We start from the raw sequence: 19,534 nt of genomic DNA, 5'->3' as shown, positions 1-19,534 counted from the left end.
CGATTCTATGGGTGCTGCCTCGCTCGTTGTCTAGCGGGCACCATGTGCAGACCTGGGCAAATCTCATTGGTGGTGACCCCGATATAGCCTGCATGGACCTACCACTTATCTACTTCCACGCCAAAGCCCCTCTACCAAGTGGATGACATACTGCCCTGGAATTGGCTGTACACAGTGGTCTGGTTGGTTGGGACGCCCAACACCCTCAGGGCGCCTTCCTCTTCTACCGGCAAACCTGGCTTTCTACACAAGATGACCAAAGGAGGTGCTAAGAACCAACGCTCCATTAGCCAATACACCAGATCTACTCCGAAACCTTCGACCGCTTGTGGGGCGACCGCTGACATGGAATCTAAATCTGTCCCGATGGAACTCAATGAAACTCAGCGAATGATGGCATGCATGCAGGAGGGATTCGCTAAAGTGCACAGTAAGCTCCATGACAAGGCCAGTACCATCGACTCCATTAAAACACGTATCGATACGAAAGACCAAAGTTTATTGGAAGCCGAGACAAGAGTGGGTACGGTGGAAGACGATATGTCCACCATGACGGTTGAACTGGCTACACTCTCCAGGCGAGTACTCCCAGGTGGAAAAAAAGGACGACTTAGAATCAAGATCCTGCCGCAAAAATATTCGCATTATAGGAGTCCCAAGTGCAGCACCGAATCCTCCCTGGAACAATGTATATAGTCCCCCCTGCTAACACTTCTAAGGCAACCCAACATTATCGCTGCAGTTGGCTATTGAACGAGCCCGTAGGTCCCAGACTCCTAAACCTAAACCCGGAGCTCCTCCGTGGCCTATCTTTACCCACATACTCAATTACTGTGATCATGATGCTATCCTTCGGGAGACTGATGAGCAGAGAAGTACTGGGTTCGAGCAAGGTACACATCTATCCTAACTACTCAGTGGCTGTTCAACAACAGAGGAAATCCTTCCTGGTGGTTAAAAGACGGCTGCGGGACAACAACCTGAAATATGCGATGCTGTACCCCGCCAAACTATGAGTTGAATGGAACAAAACGTTCTTCTTGACGAAGCAAAGTCATGAGGTGATTGGTGAAACCTTACTGACACCCTGAGCCTTTATTACTAAGCCAATTGCTGTACTCGTGCAGGTGAACCACTCTCTTCAACCCTTGCATATTCAATGGATCTCTTTATGGCGACAGATTGCACACTCTGGCTGCTGCTATATAATTGACCAGGATCCTCAGTGGAGTGCTTTCTTCTCCACAATACTGCGGCAGACTATGAACATGCTGCCCAGGGACAGCCCTGCAGCACACCCGGAAGAAAAAAAACGGGAGCTGTGGGGGTGTCCCCCGCGACACCCCGCTCACTATACTTTACGGTATAGTGAGCGAGGGTTGGGGGGGAAACCCCTGCGGCTGCCCGTAATTTTTTTTTTTTTTTTAAAAAGGACCCTGCGGCGCCGGTTCCCGATCACAGAAGTGAAAGGGAACTGGTGCTGCAGGGACACAGCGTGAAGAAAAGGTAAGTAGGATTTGTTTATGTTGGGGCTGCGGGGGGGGGTTTAATGGTGTGTTGTGGGTATCTAGTGATCTGTATTGTTGGTTCGCATGGGAAATGTACAAACCTTTGGTGGTGCGACATTTCCCATGCAAACATTTCCATCACTGACTTTTCCGTGACGGAAAAATCACGCAGATCCTTGGAATATACGTGGCCTAATCAAATGTCGAAAGATACACTTATATGTTAATAGGCATACGTTTAAAATCCTGTATGTGCAGGAGACCCATGCACTTTCTGTGACCTGCGAGGGATTTGCTAAGAACTGGGGTGGGAACGGCTTCTATACTTCATACTCTCGCAATCCCGGGGAGTCATGCCCTTGGTGCATAAGTCCCTTCCATTCCGGTGCAAAGATGCGAAAGCAGACCCTTTAGGGAGATATGTCCTGGTGTACGGATCTCTTGCGGGGATGGAGGGGTTACTGATGAATATCTATAGCCCTAATATCGACGACACCCAGTTTTACACTAACATGATGGAGGAAATTACCAGTTACCCACTGATCCCTATATTGGGGGGAGGGGATTTCAATACTATTTTAGACCCGAGACTAGACAGATCCACCCACGGTCAGAGGGCTCTCTGACAAGCAGCCTCCACTATCAAAGAGGGCATGCACTTGCTAGGGCTGGTAGATGCTTGGAGAATGCTAGATGCTGATGACCGCTCATACTCCTTTTATTTGTCGTTTCACAATTCCTTCTCTCGCATAATGTGGCTCATTTCTGATAAACTACTTGGAGGGGTTAAAGAAACACACATGCTCCCTCGCACCTATTCTGATCACTCTTCAGTTAATATCTCCTTAACATTAGCAACACTTTCCAAGCCACGTAATAACTTACAATTTAATCCATTAGCACTACAAGATGCTGTGTTCGCATCTACTATTGACGATTAAGTGCAAATGTTTTTATTTTTTAATGTGGGCTCTGTACCCTCGCCTGGCACACTCTGGGAAAGCTTCAAGGTCTACTTTAGAGGGATTGCGATGTCTCCGGGTTCAGTATCCTCAAAGCAATCTGACACAGTATAGTGCGATGTGAGGGCAAACTGAGGGAACTGGAACGAGGACTAGCTGCTGATCCCCCTATGGCCACCTTGACACAGATCAAAGAGGCCATCAACACCTTTAGGATGCATGCTGAGCGAGAAGTTACATTTTGTGACGCCCCATTGTCAGCCATGAAGTACGGGGAAGACGACAGACCTGGTAAACTGTTTGCCCATATGGCACATCACGCAAACGGCAGCGGGTGCATTCCATTTGTAACTGACACATCTGTTAGCTTGGCGCACACACACAAACATGGCCACCAATGAGGTGTTCATAAGTTTCTATACGGACCTCTATACCAACAAAGACACACGCACGTTAGAAGAAATTAATACGTTTCTGGACACTCTGCCGCTCAGCCAGCTTTCACAAGATACCAGGAACCTACTGGACCTCCCGATCTCTCTTTCTGACATAATCCAGGCAATTGACCATCTACCTTCTGGGAAAGCCCCAGGCACGGACGGCCTCACAGCTGAATTATATAAGCGCTACAAGGAGATCCTCAACCCTTAACTTCTGCAGGTGTGGCAGGAAACCCTGGTGTCTCAGTCACTCCATGGCAGTATGCGTGAGGCAGTTATCACAGTTCTATTGAAACCGGGGAAACCTGCAGACCAATGCAGCTCCTATCGTCCCCTCTCCCTAATCAATACAGAAGTGAAGGTGTTCGCAAAAATACTAGCCACTCGACTGATGCCGGTCATGCCATACGTCATTCACCCAGATCAGTCGGGGTTCATCTCGGGAAAGTCCACAGCACTTAATCTGTGGCGCCTCTTTAACATACTGGCACAGATAGACCCGGGGGCCAGGCGCTGACTGCTACACTAGACATTCAAAAAGCATTTGATTCTGTGTCTTGGCGATTCATGTATGCTGTGTTGTCAAAATGCAGGTTTTGGCCAGGGGTTTCTTGGAGCTTTACACCTCCTTTAAACATCCCCAGTGGCCAGGGTGGGTACAAATGGGTTGCTTTCCTCGCAGTTTGAGATAGGCAGAGGCATTCTTCAGGGATGCCCCTTGTCTCCCCTGATATTTGCTATTGTTATTGAACCATTGGCAGATGTAATAAGACATAGACAGAGGGATCAGAATGGCGGGAGAACCGCAAATAATTTCCCTATATGCAGATAATGCGTTGTTGTATATTTGGAACACTTGGGAAAAATGAATGCCCACTATGCAAGAGATTTTGGACTTTGGAGAGGTTTCGGCCTCTGAGTAAATTGTAGAAAGTCAGAGCTCTTCCCCCTCACAGACGCAACCACTCCACCACAAGATCTAAAGGGTTTCAAGTGGGCCCCAGAGATCATCCGCTACTTGGGGGTGATAGTCGCACGGCACAGCTCTACTCTACACGACCGCAACGACACAGTATATATGACTCAACTGCAAGCTAAACTCACAAGCTGGACCCACCTACCCATCACAATTGCCGGTAAAATAGCACTTCTGAAAATGATAGTACTCCTTAAGCTTCTTTATCTTTTCATCAATGTACCGTTGTAGCCTGGAAAATTTTGTCTAGCACCAAGGGGCAGTACGGTTGAAATGGGATACATTAACAGTCATATGATCGGGGAGGGTTTGCAGCCCCTAATTTCCGGCTATACTGGATGGCTGCACAGGCACAAATTGCGACCTACTGGTTCCATGACAACTCACCCCCCTCACGTACAGCTGGAGAGACACTCGGCGGGTGAAGGGGATCTACGATCGCTTGTTCTCCCTACCCGATTTGCAGAGGACTGTGGATTTGACCCCGCTAGTAGTCACAGCACTAGCCTGGCGTAAAATATGGAGGGAGATACATTTCCTGCCCCATACCATGAAAACTTCCCCCTTTGGGAATTGGGGTTTCCCTCCCTACAGCAGGTAGATACCACTCCCATGGGGTTTGGATGAGACACAGGTTCCACACACTAGGATCACTGTACTTGGGGGAGGTAACTTCATCCAGACCACTGACATAACTGGGCTGGTGCGTAGTATGACCTCACAGTGGCTGCAATATGCTGGCTTACATAAGCCGTGTAAGAAACTGTGGAGTTGTTTACCGGTTGAACCCGAGAACGATGCTCTGCTGTGACTGCATTGGACAATCGTAGCCGGGTGTCGTCCTTATAACACCTGATTCAAGTCCACTCTGACATACATAACACAGGTAGGCTACATTTGTTCTCCACCAAGGGGACTGGGACATGCCCACACTGTATGCTGCCTAATGCTAAGTACTTTCATATGCTATGGGACTGCCCCCAACTTACACCCTTTTGGAGTCATGTATGTGCAACATTGTCTGAAATTACTTGTAAAACTGTTGATCCCCTACCACTACTTTGCTTGTTCCATATCTTTGGCCCGACCTCGAATAGCACGAGTAACTTAACTCTGTACAGCTATGCCTCCTCCTGGCCAAAACGCTTTATTCTACTGCGCTCAACGAGCGTGCACGCCCCAACAAGGACCATTGGCTGAAAGATGAGACGTGGGCTAATGATATGGAAGAACAATGGGAACATATGCAACCACCCGAATCTCGCCCAGGCGATATATGGTCCCCACTTAAGACATACCTTCTAGGCACAATGTTAATGTCTGATGCGCTCTCAACCACACAGTCCATGTGAAATATACCCCCCTGTTATCAGAGCCCCTAGACGTGGGCTATAAGATTGTTCACTCATGGTTCCTCCTTTTGTATTTTATACTACCCAAACCAGGGCCCCATAGACCCAACCTCTCTACTATTATCAATATCTTGTTGTATTGTGGCATGTGTTACCAAGTGTGCTAATAAAGAATGTGTTTTAAAAAAAATAAAAGAAATGGAGAAAGCCCAGTATGGCACTGCTGTTGCATGTTGGAAACGTGAGCCTAGACTCCAAGGAAAAACTGAGAAAGACAGTTTGTAGACAAGCCGCCACCTCTTGGGAAAGAGAAACCCTTTCCAAGTGCACACCCAGAAAGCCATACCTGACCAACTACCGTTAAAAAATATATTTCTGAGGCTTGTGGAATCTTCTTAGATCACATGCTGTGCATAGGCCGACATCTAGTGGAAGCTGCAGAGTATTACAGTTTGTTTTGTTTTTCGAAACTCGAAAAAGGGACGTCGAACTAAGGCGTGCCAGTAATACTATCCCTAGGGTGACGTGCACTGTACCCATGATCCCTCACGTGTGTAGGACCCTCAGATTGTTTTGTTCCGCCATACTTGTCAGAAGCATAGTTGCGGAGTTCCCTGGCTTTCAGCCATTTATCATAAATTTAACAAAAAAACTCTGTTCCTCAAATTCCACGTCTAGATTCCGAAGATTGACGCCGGTACTGGAGAACGAACAGCTGTCGAGACTGCACGACAGACTTTGGGCCTCGGCCCTGCAAGTAGGGAGAGTGGGGGGTGGACATACTCACACTCGTTTATTTTCCTACATACACTCGCCCGCTACCAGATATTAACATATGGAGAGTATTCCATTTAAATTCTGCCCCAAGTGCAACCGTAAATTCCCGTGGGTAGATAAGCATAACACCTGTAATCTGTGTCTTCCTAGGGATCACCCGAAGCAAATTGCAGAGCTTGTAAGCTCTTCAAAGCAAACACACTTAAGGACCGCTCCACCAAACGTTGGGCCCACTACGCTAGGCAGCTCGAGGCCATGGACACTGTGGGTTCCTTCAGCGATGGCAACAACGCCGCCGTATCGGACGGCGAGGGCACAGGGGTGTCGTTAGGCACCCAATCGCAAGCCCCCGACCTCGGACTGTACGGCGGGTCAGTTATGGGGACAATACCCAGCGGCAAGAGCGCCTTCATCTTAGCACACTAACCCCACCCGAGACTCGACACGTGTGTCGAGTGATCGGCAGAAAAAGGCCCAAAAAGAGCGGTCTGCATAAACGGTGTCCTCTGGGCGTTCCAGGTCACGGTCGCCTCATGACACACAGCAACCGTCTACGATTGCTAAGAGTGCCACATTACCTAAGGTCACAGAGGAATAGTCGTCAGGAGACGAATCTGACCTCTATCCCCAAGCAGCACGATCAAAGTCGACTCCGGCAGTTCATTCGACGTCTGCCTCCGAGTCTCGACGTCCCTCCTCTAAGACTCCAGAACCTCGTGAACCCAGCTCCGAATCTCGACGCCAGGCGTCGAAAGATTCAGGGAAAGCCAGAGAGTCAGGGAAACATCCCTTTACACAGGGTAAAGGGGAGAAACAACAGAAAAAAGCTTATGAACACCAGGTTCAGAAGGAGAGACACAAATCTTTAGAGAAACATAAATCTTTAGAGAAGTCCAAGACCCCTGACCCTGTCACTAGGCCTAAAGTTGTTCCTCCCACTCCCCATGATATGGGAATAGAAGAGGAACCACAGCAGGAAAGGGTCATTCCCAGTTCCAGAGAATGGAGCTCGGCAGACATAGACAGAGTGATGAGAAGAATGTCTTTTATGGCAAGTTTTTACGAGAAAAACCCTGATTACTTCCAGAGCTATCAGAATACCCCTGCTACCTCTGCCCCTTCGGGATACAAATACCCTCATCCTCCTACTAAGAGACTCCGTACTGAGACTCCAGTTCAGGGGCTGATTTCAGACCCATTTTCTGTTGAACCTTACCAGCAGTATGCTGATGATCCTGAGATACAAACACTGGACGACCAGGCAGGGGTCGACTATTATGGAGACGATGAGGACCAGGATGAGGAGGAGGAAGACGAGGCAGAGGCCTATAGTCTCGACTCCCCTATTCCCAAGGACCCACCGGTGAATGACTACCTGTGGATAATCAGCCATTACTGAACGAGGTCTTAGCTAAAGCTGCAGCCCACTTTCGGATAGACACTCAGGGTGCTCAAGAAGAGAGGGACTTTGCAGAACAAATTATGGGGGATAACAAATCCACTGCCCAAGCCATACCAATTCTGAAGTCTATTCAACGCAGAATTGACCCTTCTCTGCTCACCCCTAATCTTATCCGGGCAGTTCACCCAAGAATAGAGAAATTATTCAGGGCCGCCCCCTCAGACCCACTTTACATAAGGGGTCAGCTTAAACCCGACTCATTAGTGGTCACAAACACCAGGAAGAGGGCGCAGACACCTCTAGCATCTTCTGAAGCTCCCCCAGACAAGGACAGCAAAAAGACAGATGGGCTAGGAAGGAAGGTGGCTTCCGCTTATCAGGAAAGAATTTCCACTACCACCACTCTGCTGGCAAGTTACAATTGTCACCAATGGGAACAAGTAGCTGCCCTCATTGCCTCCGCACCTGAACATCTAAAGAGCCAGTTGGCCCAGATTGCGTCGGAAGGAAGGTCGGTGTCCGGATGCATTCTCAAGGCTACCTTTGACGCAGCAGACAATGCAGGCCGGCTTATCGCAGAGAGCACAGTAATTAAGAGACACGCTTGGCTGAGGCAGTCGGGTTTTAAACCCGAGACCCAAGCCACCCTCATCGTCATGCCGGTGGAACCAAATGTCTTGTTTGGAAAAGCAGTTGAGGAGGCGCTCAAAACAGCAAAGGACTAATATGACACCCTAAAGTCCCTTGGACAACTAACTAATAAACCCACAAACCAATGAGGGAATAATAATTTTCGTCGCTCTCGCGGCCAAAATTCCCAGAGAGGGTCTAACTACTTTCAAGGCCAAGGAGCATCGTGGGGAGGCAACCAACAGGTTACCCAGGGTTTCGCCAGAAGTCAAAAGAGGGGCTGTGGTACAGGCACTACGCCTCCCAACAAACAGTGACATTCTGCTCCATTCCATGCATCCCCAGTAGGGGGGGGCGCATTTCCACCTTCACCGACGCATGGGAAAGGATCACCTCGGACAGATGATGGGTGCTGTCCACAGTGTCCGTGGGATACTGTATCGAACTGTTGGAATGCCCCCGCGACCATCCTCCAAGACAGAAAATACACTCCTTGAAGCACCAAAGGATCCTCCTAAAGGAGATCGTCATTCTTCTTGCAAAGGACGCGAAAGAACTCGTCCCGAGTAACCAGGTAAACAAGGGTATTTATTCAATTTACTTCCTTGTGCCAAAAAAAGATCTAACAATGCGCCCAGTATTAGACTTATGCCCTGCAAACAAGTATGTCAAGACTCAAAAATTTCGCATGACTACACTCCAAGAGGTAATCCCCCTACTAAAGAGAGGAGATTACATGGCAACATTGAACATGAAGATGCCCATTTTCATATTTCCATGTTCCCAGCGCACAGAATGTTCATGCATTTCAAGGTGGACAGCCAGCACTACCAGTTCAAGGTGCTGCCCTTCGCTATAGCCTCGGCTCCAAGGGTTTTCACCAAGGTACTGGCAGTGGTGGCGGCGCACCTACGCAGGGAGGCAATCCCAGTGTACCCTTACCTGGACGACTGGCTCATCAAAGAGGAAACCCCCGTAATTTGCAGATCCAACATTCAAAGGACGATCGACCTCCTCTTCCAATTGGGCTTCTCAAACGAGAAAAAAATCAAGCCTGGTGCCAAACACCTCAAAACAGTTCCTAGGGGCTGTTCTAAACACCCAGGAGGGGATGGCCTTTCCATCAGAGGAAAGAATTCGGAATAATTTACTGCAAATTCCTCAATATCAGTCAGGTCGCCAGATAAGAGTGCGCAAGGCGATGTGTTTACTAGCATGATGGCATCATGCATTTACCTGGTTCCCCACGCACGCCTGCGCATGCGTCCCATGCAAGAATGGTTGGCGAAACAGTGATCTCAGGCAAGTGGTCAGTGGGATGATCTAGTGGTCGTTTCGTCAACACTGGTACAAAGTCTTCGCTGGTGGACAAGAGAGAATCTTTCAAATGGGAAACACTTTTACGATCCAGAAATACAGGCCGTAGTCACAACAGACGCGTCCCTGTCAGGGTGGGGAGCACACCACCTTCAACACACAGCTCAGGGTCTCTGGTCTCACACAGTGGCTCAGAATCACATCAACCTGCTAGAACTTCTGGCAGTCTTCAGAGCGCTTCGGGCGTTCGAACCCCACTTAATCAACCTATCGGTGCAGATCCTAACAGACAACACAACCGTGATGTTTTACATAAACAAACAGGAGGGCACTCGTTTGCCAATTCTGTCCAGGCTTGCCCAGAAAATTTGGATATGGGCACTCAGACGGAACATTTACCTTTCCTCTCAACATGTTCCAGGGTATCTCAATTCACTAGCGGACGCTTTGAGCAGAGATCCCCTCCCAGAAGAACACGAATAGTGTCTACATGAAGAAGTCGTAGGAGACCTCTTCTCACATTGGGGTTTCCCCACTATCGACCTATTTGCCACAAGCGAAAACAGACAATGCCCAGGATTCGCATTCAGGTTCCCCCAGCCAGGCTCCAAGGGGAACGCTCTATGGATGAACTGGTCAGGGATGTTTGCCTACGCTTTTCCATCAACCCCTCTGATGAGGAAGGTGGTCAACAAGATACACAGGGAATTGATGACGCTCATCCTTGCTCTTATGTGGGTGAGACAACCGTGGTTCCTGCACCTGCACAAACTAGCGGTGTGCGAACCCATCAGACTCCCGTGCTGGTACAACCTACTCTCCCAGCACGGAGGACAAACAGTGCATCCTCAACCCAACTTGATGAACTTGGCAGCATGGCTCCTGAAGTCATAGAGTTTGGCCATCTCAATTTACCACACAGGTGTATGGATAACTTAAAAGAATCAAGGAAACCTAACACAAGGCACTGTTACTTTGATAAGTGGAAAAGATTCGTAATGGTGCCAGAATAAACAAATGAACCCAATTGATTGCCCTCCTTCCAATATTGTCACCTACATGCTCCACTTACTGGTCGCAGGGTTGGTATTTAATTCACTCAAAGTACACCTGGTGGCGCTGTCAGCCTACACCACCTCCCATAACAAGGTGTCAGGGTGGAAGGTGCCAGTTGTCAAAGCCTTTATGGAAGGGGTGAAGAGACTCCACCCTCCAATTTCTAACCCACCACCAGGGAGGGACCTTAATGTGGTGCTTGCTAAACTTATGGGACCCCCCTTTGAACCCATGCATAAAGCTAGTCTCAAACACCTGACTTATAAAACTGCCTTCTTAGTAGCCATTACATCCGTAAGAAGGGTCAGTGAAATGCAGGCTCTGTCAGTGCATGATCCTTTCTTTAGTATGCATAAGGATAAACTGGTTTTACAAACTCACCCTAGGTTCTCACCTAAGTTTATTTCCAAATTCCATGTTAACCAGTCTATTGAGCTACGGCTCCCCCCCCCCCTCCCCCTCTGCCCCCAAGAACCCAAAAGCTCTGCTGAGGTGAAACTGCACACACTCGATGTGAGAAGAGCGGTCCTCTACTACGTAGACAAGACCAGACCGCTAAAAAAACAGATCAACTGTTTGTCTCCGTAGCTACAGGCAGAGAAGGAGATTGCGTCTCTAAAGGCGCCATCTCTAAATGGAGTTAAATGTATCCAGCTGTGCTACTCCCTTTCAGAAAAGACACTGCCTTTTACGCCAAGGGCCCACTCCACTAGGGGTATTGGGGCCACTCTGGCTTTCATTGCAAATGTACCCATTGACACAAATTGCAAAGCAGCTACATGGCGCTCTACTCACACCTTTACTCAGCACTACTGCATTGACACTCATTCCAAGACAGATACTCAAGTGGGACAAGCGGTTCTAAGACATTTGTTCGCTCATGACCCTTCTCACATCCCACCTCCTTCTTCTAACACTGCTCGCTAATCTATGCACAGCATGTGATCTAAGCAGATACCACAAGCCTCAGAAGGGATACATTACTCACCGTAATCGTATTTCTGATGCTTGTATATCTGCTTAGATTCACATGTGCCCGCCCTTCCTCCCCTCTGAGAGAAGGCGCATGAATGCTTGTAGTCTTATCTATATATCTGCTTGGAAACTCTGTACTCACGCTACTCCTCATGCAACCTCATGTCAGAAAAAATACAATCTCAGGGTCCTACACGCGTGAGGGATCATGAGTACAGTGAACGTTACACTAGGGATAGTATTACTGGCACGCCCTAGTTCAACGTCCCTTTTCGAGTTTCGAAAAACAAACTGTAATACTCTGCCGCTTTCACTAGATGTCGGCCTATGCACAGCATGTGAATCTAAGCAGATACAAGCATCAGAAATAAGATTACGGTGAGTAATGTATCCCATATATGAAATCAAGTTTGTTCAAAGTTAATAACTGTTGGCTTGCAAGTCGTTATTTTGACAAACACACACATTTTGAAAATGTAACACAAAATCGGATACTCATGTTCTTTAAGGACAAACAAATAAGAGTTAACCCACCATGCAGAAATATATTTTTCATAATATCAGGAATCAAAATGTGCACTCGCAACTAGCCATTGACAAGTAAGAAATATCTGCTATGTCCACATGCTGAGGGGCAATGGGGCTTTTTAAGCCGGGCTAGTAGCTTGCAACTTGAAATGCCTAGCCCTCAGGATATGCAAAATCTACAAAAACATGGTGTTGGCAAGGTCTTCATACAATTCTAAACAGCAGGCTGCGTCAGTCTATTCTGAAATTAGCCAGGGACACAGAAGTAAACACGTGGGTGCTCCTTCACTCACTAAATGAGAATGTATAAGAAAGAGAAATATTTCCGAGAAAGGAAAATGAGGAAAAAAAATAAAATCAGAAAGGCTTTTTTCCTTGACTTTTCCAAGCCATCAGAAGCTTCCATGCACCAACTGATTACTTAGGGTGTTCTTCCCATGATTGCAACAAGAGGTGAAATGTCAGCTTTTAAGAAATCGCATGCAAAAAGCTGCTTTTCTGAAAAAAAGATCAGCAAATCAGGAGGCAACAATTCCTCCATGCAATATTTCGGTATATTTCCCCAAGTTACTCCTATTATTAGGTCACCAAAAGGAAAGTGCACCTTAACCAGTAATTCTGCCATAATGTTCTGACATGCAGATACCACATGAAAGTCTAGGAAGGTTAATAGAAAACGGGTCTAAAAATCATACAAGGACTGAAGTTAGTCTTTGCGAAGTGCAACAAAACAATTGCCAATTCCATAAAGAACAAAATACACAACACACATCTTCACTGAGTTTGCTCCAATACAAAAACCTGGTTGTGTCGTAGGAAGAAAAAAAAAAAGTTCTGTGTACGTTAAAGCAATGTAGGTAAATGCACATGAAAAACGTCAAAGTGAAATTATAAAAATACACTTCGCAAGAGATATACAAACACCTCGGCAGGCAAAGGATTACATCACTAATTACCGGTGATCTGATCAAATGAGTAAGACTTATTGCACACACTCAATTCCCAGGAGGTCTATGTCTGCAGTTGGCATGGCAGTGAACAACATGGTTTTTTAAAGGACAATGTTGTCACTAGATGTACGGATGTATATTCATATGCATCTTCTATGGCAGGAATCAGACACCCACCACCTCAAATATTAAAACATACTCTGGTTTTCAGAAAGCATGTAACCTTCACTAAAATCCATTAAATGGAATTCTCGAATACATAGGCTTCATTACGAGGTTGGCGGTAACCCGCCCTGTAACACTGTATCCAGCGCCTTACTTCCCGGTGCCACTGGGACATTACAAGTCCCGGCACCGCGGGAAGTCAGGCGCCAGATTTTGTAAGTCCCCATTCCCATGGAGTCCCATATGACCCCACGGGTAGCGGGACTCTGAAGCAGTAGCACGGTTGCTGCCGGTGCTTCCATGACAACTCTGTCTGCCGGGGGCACCTGGCAGGGTCAGACTTGTCGGGTGCAGCAGCCCCGGCAGGCAGACCCTTAGTGTGGCGGTCCGGAAACACGGGTGCCGGGAAGCTTACCTGCATCCTTGTTTCCGGACCGCCACACTTGTAATTAAACACATAGGGCCTCATTACGACCTCGGCGGTAGCCATGACGCTATTGCCGGCATGGCTGCCGCCGACATCGCGTCCGGGTTCCCAGAATGAGGAATTACCGGGCCATTCCGAGTTCAGAGGGCCCGGTAATTCCTCCTTCTAGGAACTCGGACCCGGTCCTTTCCCATTTCAGCCCCCATAGGGCAGAAATGGGAAAAGGCGAGGGAGCAAACAATGGGCCGATACGAGCGGCCCGTTGTTTGCTCCCTCCTCCCCTCGCGGGACCCGGTCTGCACGTCTGGTAAAACCAGGCGAGGGGACCTCGTAATCAGGCGGGACAGGGTTATAATGAGGCCCATAGTCTTTGTAAACATTCTTGAAACTTCAATGGATTTTACCATTCAGGAGTCCAACTTTACTCTACTTAACCGTTTCACTTTACAAACGTTAACTACAGCTGGCAAACGTATGAAGTGGCTTAAAGCCAAAAAGATCGTATATATCCAGGAAAGCTAATACACTTAAAAATTGAAAAGCACAAGTGTGAAAAAACAGTCTTACAGTCTTTCCAAATCCATGTTCTTTTTGCAGATTTCCAAAGACATCTTGTGTGCTGTATGGCCTGTTTTGGTCGTTTAAATACTTCAGAATGATGGCAACCGCTGCACAACGAAAACAAATATAGAAAATTAAGAAAACAAATTCATATCTGCATTCTGGGAGAAGCCAACTTCTCATTTAATATTACCAGGATTTCATTAAAATGTAACAGAAACCCAAAAGAAGGTTCTCCGATTTTTTTTAACGTTGTTAATAACATTGTGCAATCTATGCCTGGTTTACGAGGACATTCCCTGTATACTTTCCCGGGATTAATTGAAATTTACATCACTGGTTGAGCATAGGGTACCACTCCTCCATCAATATCTCAAAGTAAGTAAACACTGTTCTCTGCAATTAATTTAACATCAATCATATTGAGATTGTTTTAGTTCGATATTAAATAGTATTGATTATATCTCTGTCTAGTCCGTTACTACCAGCGCTGGTCATTGGGCTGGATTTTTCCGGAACCAGCAAAAAATATCTATGTGGATTTATTAATTTCCGAATGTGTACAGCGTGTTATGACCAAAGGATATCTTGGGCTGGGAGACCCGCCCCTTCCATTATGAGAGTCAGTCAGTAGCATAGTAGCGTGCAAAGTACTAGAAAATCTAGTTGAATAGGAACGTCTTCAGGGCCTTTCTAAAGGTAGACACTAGTCGCTCATAGGGAAAGAGGCACTGAGTTTCACAACTGAAAGAAGGCCACTGAGAAGGCTCTCCCCCAAATAGTGGCTGTGGAGAAGCATGGAACCATCAGCAATAGAGAGTTCGCTGAGCGCAAGTTCCTGGAGGGAGTATACTTAACAAATTTCTCCTGGAGCTAAAGAACATCTTCGCCAGAGTATGTCCGATGTACAATACACAGGGATTTAAACTTAATTCGTACATCCATGCGAAGGTAGTAGAGGCTCCGGAGCACCAGAGATGCATGAGAAAATCTAGGGAGACGGTAGCCAAGCGTTCTGCAGAATTCTGCAATACCTGCAGGCACAGCATCAAGATTTAGGCTGGGAAAGCAATGTTGAATTGCAGTAGTCTAGTGTTCCTGCGATGGTCGTCGAGACAAGACTACGCAGGTTAGCTGGGATAAACTCACTGATTTTTCTCAAGATCTTCAATTTAAGATGCCCTGAACTACCCCTAGCGGCAACCTGCGGGTATGCCGAGAGGGATGATGCCACCTTAACCCCCAAATTCTTAACGACTGACCGCGGGACCAGCAAAGGGCCGAGTGAAGAAGGCCTGTAGTCAGCAGTCCACATTGCCTGGGCCACAACTGATCGTCCGAGGACCATGACCTCAGACTTTCTGGCAATGAGGCTGAGCCAGTTGGAATTCAGCCACCTGCCTATGTAGTCTAAACTGTTTCTCAGACTCAAAGCCGGGAGGTACTGCTCCCAGTCGATTCTCAAGATCAGCTGCGCATCATCCACATAAGTGTAGAATTGACACCCACTAACCCAATGGGTCCAGGCAATCCATTTACAACCTTCAATGGTTTAAGCATTTTTTTTCCTGGTTTTGTTGCAGAGGCCGGGATTCAAACTGACATCGTCGGGACCGAAGTCGAGAGACTTACAAGAGAACTTGAACACCTGGTCAGGATATCTGGGACTATGCCTGCTAGGATAGTACTCTGAAGAAAATATTTGCATACAGCTATATAGATTTTAAAAGGTGGGCACCTTTTATATTTTGCTTCTACCTTTATAGGACTTTTGGAGGGGTTATTCTCCTGGAAGGGAAATAATACAAAATCTCCCGAGTCACCTTTCTCCCACACCCTCCACAGCACCCTGTGCTGACACTGGGTATTACAATTGCAATTTTTCAGGTCCTGATGAAAGCGCTTTAAGTAAATGCACGCACTGAAATGTAAATGCCAACCAGAAACCCACCCGATAGTGTAAGAACATCTAAGATTGTGCTCTTAATATACCTGTATATGTCACTACACCCACTCATTGATTGGGGAATAAATATTGCACACAAAAAAGTATGCATAGGTTTTAACTGATTACCACTGACCATTGTATATATTTTTATTTTGTCCCCGGCCACGCGTTGCTGTGGCTCAGTCTGGTTAAATGGAAAAGAAAGAAAAGAGAAAACGCACGTTTCTAATATGTTTAATTTCACAATGCTTGTGGGTATACAATATTTTTTGTTGTTCCATTGTCTGTGCAGATATGCCGACTGTAGAACACGCAACATATAATTGTCCATGTGAGAAGCAATCCGTGTCTAGTTCTAAATCGCACAATTCTAACGAATGGCCTTGAGCTTGTTGATGGTGATTGCAAACGCAAGTTGCCATGAATTGAGCTGTTAGGATTTCTGCACCGAACAACGTCATTTGGAAGCGTGAGTTGTATTTCCTGAATGCTTTGATTCGGCGGTATATCCAGCAAGCAAGGTTTTTAATGGCTCTGGCGGTTCTCCAAGTTGAGGCAGTTTTATTTTCCCGGCGGCGCAAAGCATTCCTTTCGCTTCTCCATTACATTTCAAAGCCTTGCAATAAGGACACAATTCAGTCATGGTGCCGATGAGAACACGGCTCAAACTATTATCATCAGCTAGGTTTTATCGGAATGCAAGGCGATTGTAATCGCGTGATTGCTGAGCACAGAGTCGTGTTTGATGCTGATCTGCTGTTTCTCGTTGATGTCTTTCAGCCACTCTGAGCCTGTCGCGTTCCTTCCGCTGAGAATGAAGCAGATCTGAAGTTGCTTTTACGTCCAACAGATGGCGCTGTTTTTCAGAAAAAGCATGTTTTTACATGTCACAGGTGTGACATGAATGTCTAGTAGGTATATGAAAACACGCGCCAATTCGAATGCAACGTTGTGTCAAAATTTCAAAGCAATCGGTGATTTAAGATTTTAAACAAACATTTACATTTTTATTTATATAGATGTGTTTTTTAGTTTACTAATGAACTGCATGACAACGGCTTGTTTTTAATCTATTATTGGTTGATATATATCTAAAAAAGGACATCCTGTCTTTTTTCCTTGAGCATGCAAAGTTAATTTCCAAAACTAAAGACATATTTTTGTATAATAGTTCTTGCAAGATGTACATTTGCATCTGTAAAGCCCAGCTGGTGTGCAGGCAGCCTAGGCCACTACTAGGCACAGCATTCATGCAGTCTCTGCTATCAACCAGGGCCCCACGCCTATGGGTGTCCCACAGGCAGCATCTACTATCTACATACTATTAAGCATCTGGAGTGTAGTCTGGAAGGGCTACTTGCTACCTGGTGGTCCTTTCTCCGGTGGCCCAGCAGACTCCGACCTGCAAGGACCTTGCAAAAACTTAAACATGTAATACGGTTATCAGCAGAGCATTTAAATGTCAAGCTCTTTTCTAATAATGCTTTATTGGAGTAATCATTGTTTACGCCAATACCCTAATAAGTTTTAACTTTTGGGTGATAACTGTTAAGTTATTTTTTCTTATGAAAGTCCACACAAGGATCCAGCTCCCTACACAAATACATGCCTTCTTCCAGTACAATTAAAAACTTTTTTGAACTGTCTCCCTCATTTAGATATGTAAACATCAAACAGCATTTGCTTTTTTTTGTGGAACATCATGTGCTGCATGCCTGTGTCAAAAAAGAACTACAGCCAGGTGGCCTTTGAGCCGTCTACATTTTAAAAGTAATTTATAAAATCCCGAGGCTGCTTTTTGCCTATGCATCTTTGCATTCTGGTACTTGGATTCTTCTGTGCAAGATGGGGAAAACAAGGCAACAATCATACATATTTTTGTAAGGATTTATATATTTGTCAGAGGGGGTCGTTCATTTTATTGCGTGAACTTTTTTACGTTACCACTATAAAACATAATTCTCTTGAAATCCGAACACATATTTCTAACAGAGATGGGAAGATAATGAATGTGTTATTTATATAGCGCCTTAATCCAAAGCACTTTACAGAGCACATATTTTACATACAATATCACCCAACCGAAATTGGTACTCATTTATCTGCCTCGGAAGGATGAAAGGCCGAGTTGGCCTTGCCGGGATTCAAGCCTGCGACCTGCAGACCATGCTCAGATCGCAGCAGCGAGCGCTCAACCCGCTGAGCTATTTTACCGATATATTGTGAAGTACGTAAGTTACAGGAAAGCCTCAAATCCCTGCTCCACCACTTAACTAGTGTGCGTTCCTGGATAAACGTTATCGCATGTTACTTTCTGTACAAAAATTAGAAGCATCTAAAAGCGATTCGGTTCGTATGGTATGCTATTCACAAACAGCCCCACTCATGGTACTGTGTTGCATATGCTAATAATGACAGTAACCATTTATTTTTCAGATCTAAAAGCTTGCCTCAAACAACTTCTTGTTACGATCTCAAGAAGACGGGTCTCCCCGATTGACGTCATGGTCGGTGATGCCACTACATAGGCAAAATAGCCCCCCCCCCTCTTTCCGTGTCGTGTGTATCACAAGGCCCTGCCAAAGTCTATATCACATCCTTCTCCAAACATCGAATGTGCTTTGCTTCCTTCCTCTTTGCCGTTACTTGTAAGGGCTCACCCACGGCGTCCTTTGACTTGCTCATCTCTCTTGCTCCAGCCACCTACGCCGTAGCCTTCAAAACAACGCGCGTTCCGTAGACCACGACCAGCGCGAAGCATGCTGGGAACGACGCACAGACACTGAAACTTTTACTCTCCAGATGACGTCTCTGCTTCGCCATCTTACGAGGGGAATGTCAGGCTTCCAACATTTCCTGCCTGCAACAACTTTCTGAGTGACATTTACGAGAGACTGATTGAGAAGCTAACTTCAGCGTCGTGGCAGTGGGGTAACATGATGAGCAACAGCTTTCTTTTACAGGAAACTAGAAAACAAACCCTTTTATTATTTCGGAATGTTTCGGCGTTTATTTTTGTTCACACTCCATGTATTTTTTGTTACTTTCAAGCTTTGTAACCTTTTAAAATACATTTTTTTTTACTTTCACTAGTACCAAATAGAATAGCGTGGTTCAAAAGTCAGCTTTTAAAGGTGCAATTGTTGTGGCCTCCCAATGATCACACAGACTCTTTCTAGTGTCTTTATTGCCAATAAAATAATACTGACGCCAAACCAACCCTGCACCACATATCTCAGAAATCAGAGACTAGGCTCTAGATTTTGCCATAAAACATGTACCAAAACTTACCGCATATACCCTTGCACCAAGAGCAAATTATCGCTTACCAGGACAATCCCACTAATGTGATCAATCTCACTGATGGCATGAACCTTGCCCACAACATTGTCCCAACTATCTCTGGCAACAGCCTTACTAGCACCAAAGCCTCCCTGATCAAAGGTGCCCTAATCAATGCCAGATCCCTCCCAGCACACACACTTTACATTGCCGACTTCATCATAACCGAAGACCTCGACTTCCTTGCCATTAAGGAAACATGGCTTCATACTGAAGCT

General features: G+C 46.2%; 1 protein-coding gene across 2 annotated transcripts in view; it reads right to left on the bottom strand.

Annotated features, from left to right (window-relative positions):
- Positions 1–18,733, bottom strand: part of PSMC3IP (PSMC3 interacting protein) — a 135,955-nt gene extending 117,222 nt beyond the window's left edge. The window contains exons 1-2 of one of the 2 annotated variants that reach the window (XM_069634425.1): positions 18,635–18,733; positions 14,033–14,133 (exon numbers count right to left, since the gene is read on the bottom strand). In XM_069634425.1, coding sequence (XP_069490526.1) covers positions 14,033–14,133; positions 18,635–18,659 — 126 coding nt within the window. In that variant the 5' untranslated portion in view covers positions 18,660–18,733. Of the gene's footprint in view, positions 1–14,032; positions 14,134–18,620 lie in introns of both variants that reach the window. The other variant, XM_069634426.1, reaches the window with a different exon arrangement.
- Between the last annotated feature and the right edge of the window lie 801 nt (positions 18,734–19,534).

The sequence above is a fragment of the Ambystoma mexicanum genome, chromosome 13, assembly GCF_040938575.1.
Source record: "Ambystoma mexicanum isolate Mex_15411 chromosome 13, UKY_AmexF1_1, whole genome shotgun sequence".
NCBI lineage: Eukaryota > Metazoa > Chordata > Amphibia > Caudata > Ambystomatidae > Ambystoma > Ambystoma mexicanum.
This window is presented reverse-complemented; position numbering and strand designations above follow the sequence as displayed.